The sequence below is a fragment of the Vicia villosa genome, linkage group LG5, assembly GCF_029867415.1.
Source record: "Vicia villosa cultivar HV-30 ecotype Madison, WI linkage group LG5, Vvil1.0, whole genome shotgun sequence".
Taxonomy (NCBI): domain Eukaryota; kingdom Viridiplantae; phylum Streptophyta; class Magnoliopsida; order Fabales; family Fabaceae; genus Vicia; species Vicia villosa.
The window spans coordinates 67524003-67534000 of record NC_081184.1 but is presented as its reverse complement, the minus strand read 5'-3'; the positions used below and the strand labels follow the sequence as shown (position 1 = coordinate 67534000).

General features: G+C 30.8%; 1 protein-coding gene across 2 annotated transcripts; it reads right to left on the bottom strand.

Moving 5' to 3' along the window:
* Positions 1 to 256: 256 nt before the first annotated feature.
* LOC131601728 (BTB/POZ domain-containing protein At3g22104-like) lies at positions 257 to 3495 on the bottom strand. 2 transcript variants are annotated; one of them, XM_058873602.1, is made up of 3 exons: positions 3055 to 3495; positions 1191 to 2297; positions 257 to 881 (listed from the first exon to the last, which is right to left on the bottom strand). In XM_058873602.1, the coding sequence occupies exons 1-3, from the start codon at positions 3118 to 3120 to the stop codon at positions 441 to 443; spliced, it is 1614 nt and encodes a 537-aa protein (XP_058729585.1). In that variant the 5' UTR covers positions 3121 to 3495; the 3' UTR covers positions 257 to 440. The 2 variants fall into 2 exon arrangements, with proteins under 2 accessions (XP_058729585.1, XP_058729584.1); XM_058873601.1 differs by lacking the exon at positions 3055 to 3495 and adding an exon at positions 2384 to 2941.
* Positions 3496 to 9998: the final 6503 nt, after the last annotated feature.

The following is a 9998-nucleotide window of genomic DNA, read 5'->3' as shown; positions in this document are numbered from 1 at the left end:
GAAAATGTGGTCTTGAAGGTACATATTTACATCCACAAATTTTGGGTCAACTCTCATTTACATGCACAACACATCCAAGTAGAGTAAACATTGTTATGACTTCAAAAACAATTGAGAAATCATGGAAAGTTGGATTGTGAGAGATGTGATTAAACATTCTTTATAGTTTTTAATCACATTCCAACACTTGATAAATAAATAAAATTCTACTAATAATTTAAATTACAGTAAACCTAATAAATTTTTCAATAACTGCTTATGGATATGCAAACTCTTCCATTATTTAGTAACTATACATTCAAATAGGAGTGTTCTTACTTCTTACCCAATCAACTTCAATTAAGCATAAACTTCAACACACACAAAACTGATACCTTTACTATACACATATGAAAAATTACAAAATGGAAAATAAAATTTAAGAAATAAAAAAAAAAAACTCATGAACAAAGCTTTGGCAAAGATTTACCATAACTATTAGATGCTTTTGATTTTGCCATCTTAGCCATCTGAGTTTGCATTTTCCTACAGATTTTTTCCAACTCCATAACCCTCCACTGCATTCCTTGCAAATGTGCTTTGAGTTTCTCGTTATCGGGTGGAATATCGAAATTGCTAGCATACAATACAACTTGTTCATTGTCTTTTTCTTTCTTTTGAGCCGAACCGCACGATGAATCGCTGTATGGAGTTGAAATGGGAGTTGTAGCTTGGAGTAAATTTTTGAGTTTTGATTGCTGAGAAACAAGAGCTTGAACCGATGATTTTGAGGGAAAGTTTGTGTTCTTTGAGAGGTGTAAGCATGCTTGAGGTGAAAGCTTCTCATAGTTTAAACCACAGCATATCTTTATCCTTTCTTCTTGTGATAGTTGAGTATGAACCTATAACAACAGAATAGTCATAATTTTATTTCTCCATAACATATGAAACACGGACTCCGACAAGACATTTGACACGATATGAATTACAATTTACAAATCCAAATCAAGGACTAACTATGCGGCCATGAAACTAACTAACTCAAGAGGATCAATCTCATCGTCCATTAGCAAATGGTTCATTTAAAGCCAATTGACTGGCCCAACACAAAGATTGTTAGCACCTAGCGAGATTCTGATCAATTAGTTAATAACATCATCAAAGTTATTGGCATTCAAGTATAAAATTCAAAATGGAAAGAATCATTATACCTCAAGATACATGTCCATTGCATGGTAGAGCTCATCACAAGAATCCCTAGCAGAATCTGGAAGAGCTGTGGCCAGAGCCAAAAACTTGGAAGTTTTTAAACAAGGATCGGGAGCTATTTCAGCTATATACAAATCTATTAAGTTAGCAACTTTCCTCATCCGAAGAGGAGCGGCCGCACCGTTTCCATGGCGCAGAAATGCTTTCAAAAATCTCAGAACAAGGTTCACATCATATAAGTAGTTTATCCCATAGGGAGACGGAACAAGTAAATTGTCCAAGGTTACTTGATCCAATTGCGAACCAATCATAATCTCCAACTTGTTCCTACAACTTTTACTTATGTTCAAACACAACGTTACCCGAACAATCCCGAATAATGTCTTGACAGAAACAGAACTCTGGTCCATCTCATAATGCATATCTATCACCATTTCTATGATTTTGCACTTCTCATCCGTTGCAGCGGCTGTGAATTTCGCCTTCTGATAAAAGAGAAGAAACCTGCTGATAACATGATGATCCAACTTACTCGAAAGCATCGCTTTTACCAACACAAAAACCATCGGGGGAGTCAAAAACAAGAGATCCTCAAACCACCACGTCGAACGAGCGAAACTCGTCTTAATACTCTCAGTACTTTTCGAGTCACACGAAAACCGAACCCCTGAACTATCATTAGAGCAACTCGAAGGACACGGGCTTGCTTCACTAGCCAAAACCAACCTCCCAACCACAGCTTCCAAACACCTCTCTACCATCACAGAAGAATCCTCAACTAGTAAACTCTGACATTGCTTCAAAGCAGTCAAAATCTCCGACCACGACCAATAACCAATCCCTCGAAGCAATTTCTCAGTTTGATCACATAAATTAGAACCACTTTTGACAGATTCATTCATCTCCATATATTCAGCACCACAACGCGCGAGTAACAGATTCGAAGGATTCAACTCAGCATTTCCATTGTTATAACAGAATCTTAACATAAGCTCGAAACCTTCCGCGCCTCCCGGAAAATCATGGAATATTACCTTAAGCTTTCCACTAGAACCACTTGATTTTCCAAACACTTTAGCCAATTTTCTTGAATACTGAGTAATAATAGTCTGCAAAAGTTCCAATATAAAAAGATTAATCTCAAGTCTTAGGAAAATTATATACAATTAACAAGTAATTAAACAAAATAACTTACCAATAACATGGAAACACTATAGGTATAAAAATAGGAAAAAATGCAGAGAATTAAAGCACAAAAACCAAAAAAATAATTGATTGGAGTTGTTATAGACAATAAATTGAGAATGAAGGTAAACATCAAGGAACTTTATATGCAAAAATAATAATAAATCAAGCATGGAAGGTTGTAGAAAAGAATTAAATAGGTTGAAAGCAACCCTCATAACCTGTCAAAAATGTGAATAAAAACAAACAAAATACGAAGGTGAGCCATTAAAGCATAAGAAGACCCATAGCAGCAGCATTTAATGTGAAATAAATATTTAATAAAAAATAAATCCAAACATGACAAAAATAAATATGTATTTTCTTGTGCTTGTGGTTGGTTAGTGAAAGGTGTGATTGAAAATCTTTGCAAAGATGGGGAAAAAACAGAACTTGCCCCCACTTTACTTCTATGTAGGTGCAAATTAATTATGGCGGAAAGGAACAATCATAGAAAGTTACCAAAGTGAAATTAAAAAATTTCTAGGTAAATTAATTAAAAAAATTTAAAATCATTATTTCATAATCATTTCTGATTTTAGTAGTAAGAACATTTAACATAAAGTCATAAACTTTATAACATCAATTATAAACCCTAAATTAACGTAAAGAAAAAAAAAGATGAGATTGGATTTGGATTACCTTGTTCACCATGAAGGTTTCTTCTCCATTAACATCTACTTCAAGGTTGCAGTAACAATCTTCCATAGCTTGAAAGAAAAAAAAAATGAAAGAAGAAGAAGAAAAAAAAGTGAGAGACAAGAACAAGACAGAAAAATAAAGAGGTGCTGTGTTGTTTTCTCTTCAATTGAGAAGGTCAAAATGGGGAGGGAAGAGGAAAAGGAAAAGGTGATGTTGATGAGACATGAAAATATTCTGAGAGGAGGAAGATGACAAAGGAGAAGAAGACAAAGAGGGTTGGGTTGGGTTGGGTTGTGGTGAATTGGTGAAGAAGTAATGGGGTTGGTTTGTTTTTGTTGGAATGGATATATGGAACAAAGACAAAGGTCGAAGTGAATAAGAAGCAACAAGGCATGTAAAGACAGAAGATTGACTTATAATATGTGTGGTAGAGGAAATGAGTCAGACAGAACACACAACACAATGTTACAAGGATAATTAAATAAGCTTTGTTTTTAGCATATATCTTTTTTTGTTTTTTGTTTTTATATTGTAGAAATAGGATATTCCTCTCTGCATAATTACATTAATTCCTTTAATAGAAATATTACAATTAACGACAAAATTCTTTATTAAAAGAACTTAACATTGTTTAATTGACTTAGTGCATTATTGGATTAGCTTTTGAAATGGCCAAAAGCAATTCTAGAGGTGTAGAATTGATTTTGGGTGATTTTGATATGTTTGGTTAGACAAAAGTAGAATTAATTCAGCTTCCAGAATTAATTCTATTTGAAGTCTGCCTCCAAAATTGATTCTGGGTGATTTTTACACTGAAATTTATTGTTCAATTCACTTTTACGTAAACGTATCCAAACATAAACCAATTCTGCTAAACTCAATTCTGATAGAATCAATTCTACCAAACTCAATTCTGTTAGAATCAATTCTCTTCGCCAATCCAAACAAGTGATTATTGGTGTTGAACTTATAGGAAGACAACATGTAGGAGTTGAAAAAACTGTCGTGGTCTGTCCGGCTGGCCTACGAATCTGACTCGCCAAAACTTGTCACCCACCATAGTCTGTCCACCGTCAAAGTCCGACTCGCCAAAACTTGTCACCCACCATAGTCCGTCCTGTCAAATCCCACCGCCATCTAAAGCCTCCGCTCCGTCAAAATCTACTTTTTTTTAAATTAATTTTAATAATTTTAATTATTGATAGTTTTATTTTATACATTTATTTATAAATATATGCAATATTTTTTTAAATAAAATTTATTTAAAAAAATGTTGCATAAAAAATTGTTCTAAAAAGTATGCAAAAAATCTAATTAAAATATAGAAAAATTATTTATCTATTACAAAAATAAAAAAAATAAAAAATAGCTGAGCAAACCCGCCAACCTGCCACCTTGGAGGGACGGAGTAAGTTTTTATGTCCATTTTAAATTGGTTGTTTTCCGTTGCGCTTTTTATTTTGCGGGGTGCTTTACCACCTCTAACTACATGTCAATATCCCCACAAATGCAATCAAAAAGAAAATCACTTGATGTCAAAATGGACATTTATACTAAATTAAACGGTCCAATAAATCAGATATTATTGGTGATGGTGGTGGGAATTTTTTTTAATAGTGTTATGTGTTTAACATGAATTCAACTCAATTTTTTTTATTAAATATGTTTATTTTTGTTTATAACCACCGGTTTAGTCCGGTTCGGGGGTCAATTTTGGCATCAAGTGGTTCCAGCCCCTCCCGATCGTAGTTGCATGGAATTGAACCGTGGCCCTCTCTACCAAGTTCAGCGTCAATCACCACTGAACCAACTAACGATTGGTTACATTATGTTATGTTAAGTGCTAGTAAAATATGTAATAAATAATCTAAGTATTTAAAAAAGAATTCAATTTGTATGCATTGGTTAATTGTAGGACAAAACTTAAAGGATAATTTTTTAGGTGTTGTTCTTACTATTTTCTAATGAAAATATGACAAATGTATTTAAATTATCATTTAGTGAATGAAAATAGGAGAAATTTGCATACATGGAAGAGAAAATTAAACACTTGTCATATTTTCATCAGAAAATAGTAAGAAGCACACCTAAAAAATTACACCTAAAGAATTATACCTAACTTTTATCCTTAATTGTAACCATTAAAGCTTTACTAATTTTTATATATAAATCATTGACAAACATTTATTCTTTTTTGTTTAGATGGATCGAACACAATTAAATGTGAGAATAGGTTAGATCGAGTTAGATTTTGTCAAACTTGAATCTGACCTGCTAAAAAATTTAAAGTTTAAATTTGATATGTAGTCTATCATCGACTTATTGTTATATCTAAGGGTGTGTTTGTTTCAAGTTTAGAAAAAAGATTCCCGGAAATACATGAATAAGAAATGTGTATACTCAGGCTTGTTACAAGATTGAAAATAATTATTTCTAGGTATAAAAATTAAAAGATCAATAAGATTATGATTATTCTTATTTTTATTTTTGAAGATATTAAAAATTATAAGTTTTGACTAATTATTTAATCAAAAATATTTCTTCCATGTATAATTTTATAATGGTCACAAATTACTAAATATGATTATTTTTGTTTTATTTAAAAGTATAAAAAAATATTAAATATAACTAATTTATCAATAAGAAACAAATATTTCTTACATGTTAAAAAAAGTTTCTCAAAAGACTCCGTTCTAAAAAAAAGTATGTTAAAAAATTGTAATGGAAAAAATTATTGTTTTCTTGAAGAAAAAATTATAATTTTTTTTAATAAAGCCTTATATATTAGAAAGAAAATAGAACCCAAGATACAAAAGATAATAGGACAGCATGCTAAAAAAAAAAGAGACAAAACCAACTCCATCAACAAGATGAGAACCTAAAACAATGCAAACCTAATCTATTACTTACAAAATTCTTCCTTAAATCTAAAGGAATGGACTCAAAAATGGTTAGAGATGTTAAGTTTAAGCCTACACTAGCTAAAAAATCTGCACAAGTGTTGCCTTCCCGGTAGATGTGGGAGAAGAAAAGACACATGTTAAAATAAAAAGAAATACAAACACTCCACCTCCTTCTGATCTGCCAGGTAACCAAAGAAGGATTAGAAAAAGATTGCACCGCAAGCTTGGAGTCCGACTCAATCCAAAGGTTATTCCAACCTTTTCCCATAGCTATCTTTATAGCACACAAAGCAACCCGGAATTCAGCTATAGTAGACAAAGGCCAAGGGACAAAATTAGCAAACACTGATAAGAAATTTCCTAAATGATGCTGAAAGAGACCGCCACAACCCCAGACGTGGAATTAGGAAGGAAGGCTCTATGAGTATTACATTTCACCCAATGAGGGGGGGAGGATGGCAAAAAATTCAATAATACGAGGAGCATCCGACGACCGAACTTTGATGTTAAACACTTTAAGGATACAAAAATCCTTCATAGAAGAAGAAGAAGCCGCAGAAGTAGACAAACCTGTTAAATAGATTTGATTACGGATCTTCTGAATAGTGGCCCGAATATTGGGATGGATGTTTTTGAATCTAGCCCAGTTTCTGGCCTCCTAGACAAAATAAATGATTAAATAATGGCTGCCTTAAGAACCACCACGCAATATTTGGACCTAGACGAGCACCGAGTCCACCAATCCTCCAAAGACGACGGCGGATTAGTAACATCTATGGACTTGTAAAACCAACTCGAAACATGACAAGCAAAAGAGCAACCAAAGAACAAATGATTGGAAGTTTCCTCATGGTCGTTACAAAGCAAACACATAGAAGCGAACCGCAAACCTTTGAGCTTGAGCTTGTCATCCGAATGGATATTGTCTAACATGAGCTTCCAAACCACCATGGATTTCACTGGCGGAACGTCACTGAACCAAATCGATTTGGGCCAAGAAAGAACTATAAAAGGATGTAACAGTATGCCTCCTTGAGAGATAGCTCACCGGATAAAGAGTGAGGCCAGTGCAAAAGATCCAACTCTGTAGGCGACAGGATAGGGGAATTCCCACATTTGAAGAAAATGGAAAAGTAGATCCCATTCATTTGGAAAACTCTATTGACCTTCAATGAAAAAATCAGCAACCTTAGACGAAACAACAATACCGTTGAAACAGAGAAACTCAAGGGAAAAGTCTTCAATAAGCGACGGTCCGCACCACCTATCCTGCTAAAAATTGATTGTACCGCCATTACCAACAGACCTAACACCAATACTTTTAATAAGAAGAACCTCCGCTTTAATGGAGGACCAAAGAGACGAGAAAATGTGGAACTTAATCGGACCATAGTTCTTAAGGACCTTACTCTTCAAAATAAAGGCTCACTGCTCCTAACCGACAAGCATATCCCAAGCTAATTTAAGATTACAAACTTCATTAAGCTTGATTAAAGATCTGAGACCTATACCACCATGAGCATAAGGTTTACACACCTTTTTCCAAGACACTTGAACAAGCTTCCTGTTCTCGATCGAACCAGTCCAAATAAAGTTGCGAATACGTTTTTCCAGATATTTGAGAAGGGCAATAGACCAGGAGTAAATGGACATAGTGTGCGAGAGCATGCCATAATAGTTGATTTGTTGTAATTATTAAGATTTTATATTGTTGATATTAAAAAACTTATTTTAATTTTAATCGTTTATTTAGTGACAAAAATGTAATTCGTAAATAATTTTATATTAAATATCATTAATAATTGATTAGTAATAAATCATTCTTTATTGATTAATTATATTCTTTAAAAAAAATCTTGAATACAATAAAGTAAAGTGTAGTTTTGTAATTATGATGTGTTTTAATTGTTAGTTTTTATGTCAAAGTATTAAAAGAACTCTAATTTAATACATTATAATATTCTTATTTTTTATTTTAAAAGGTATAAAAAATAATTAAATAATTAACAATAAAAAATTGTCATATATGTTAATTGTATCTTCTCTATTGCCATTTTTAAATAATACTTTTCTAAAAATAATAAGAATTTTTACTAAAGAATATGTGAACAGAATCAAATGACAGCAATGTTCTGTAAATGAGATACGTGCAAGAAAAAAAATTAAAAAAAATGTTATATATCTATTTTTGGTGGTAATGAGATTTCTCAAATTTTATAAAAATAAAATTAAAAGAAAAATGTTATATATGTATTTTTGGTGGTAATGAGATTTCTCAAGTTTTATAGAAGATTGTATCATAATAAATATTACCAAAAAAATTGTAGTATAATAGCATGATTTTAGGGTTTGTTACGGATTAAAATAAAAGTATAAAAAACATAAATTACAATTGAAAAATATTATTGTTAAGATGATTTTTCATTATGTTAAAAATTAAATGACATAAATTTTCTTTCAATTTTAAAACATTTTTTTTTAAAAATAATTAAATTTCAATGTTAAATTATTTTCTTATATAATTTTGTTTTTAAAAAGGCAAACATAATTTAAACATGAAAAATGAATATTAGCATGCTTTTATTTTATGAATACATTATTAACGGGGATCATTATTAATGGGGATACTAGTAATATACCCGTGCGTCTGCACGGGTAAATATTATTTAGTAGTGTAAAATTATACTGCAATTTGAGAATTAGGTTTATGTGTGTTTTACTGTTTATAATTTAATTTGTTATGTCCCATAACACTTCATAAAATATTTCATTCACATTTTCAACATTAAAGACATGTACAAATGAGTGATAACTCAACACCTATTAAATAATAAATTATTTTTATAGTTAGAATAAATCGGTTTTTCAATAATATTACAATGAAAAGTTGCAATACATATTAATATTTAAAATATTTCATTATTGAAAAGATCAATTTATGTATTTTTTTGTCTAGATCTAACTAATTGTGTCTAGTGTCACTTTATCAAGTGCAAATTAACATCTATACATATTTTGTTGGTTGGATCTAACTTGTTGTGTCCAATAACATTAAAGACAAGTGCAAAGTTAACTAAATAATGATCTTATGTAGCAATGAATATATATAGAATTGTCATTCATTTGTGTATTTATATAGAATGGTTAATAAAAATAAAATAGGTACCGTGTTGATAGTGCCCCATGATAAAAATAGAATAATTGACATTTGAAAATAAGAATTTTGTGTCTCAAATAAAGACAATTTTGTTAATTAAAATAAAATAGATATTTTGCTGATAATGCCCCGTGAAAAAAATATAGCTAAAATGAAAAATGAATTTTGTTGATAGTGACCCGTCAGTAAAGTAGAAATTTGAAAATAATTTTTTTAATAATTATCAACAATTTTTTAATAATCATAAAATAATCATGTTTTTTGTTGAGTGAATTTTACGTGTTCATTTCCGTTCCATTAAGAAAGATTCAATTTATTAATTTATTTATGTTTAGAAAAATAAAAAAGAAAAAAGAAAATTGAAGGGGAAAATTAAAATAAAAGTGAAAATATTGGAGAGAGAACATGTGAAGAAAAGGTGAGACAAAAGAAAATTCAATGGTCAATACACATGTCACTTGGACATTTGTTTGAATGTTAGAATATTTGCTTGATTATGAAAAGACAAAACAACCATTTTAGATTTGTAAATTTTAAAAGAGTGAAGAACATTTTTGGTAGAACTAGTAACAAACCCGTGCGTTCGCACGGGTTTTGGTACGGGACGCGCATTTGTTTCATATTTATTTTTTTAATAAAAAAATGTCTGATTATCCGTGAAAAAATAATAATTAAAGGTATAATTAATAAAAAATATATATAGATCACTAACTTTATGTCTCGTTAATAATCAATATTTTGATCAATAACTTCATGTTCCGTTTGAGATGTTAATTTTTTTTTGAATATTAGATATACATTTTTTTAATATAAATTTTTTTAATTAAAATTAATAATCATTATTTGGAAAATAAATAATCAACATTAAGTAACTTCATGTCCCG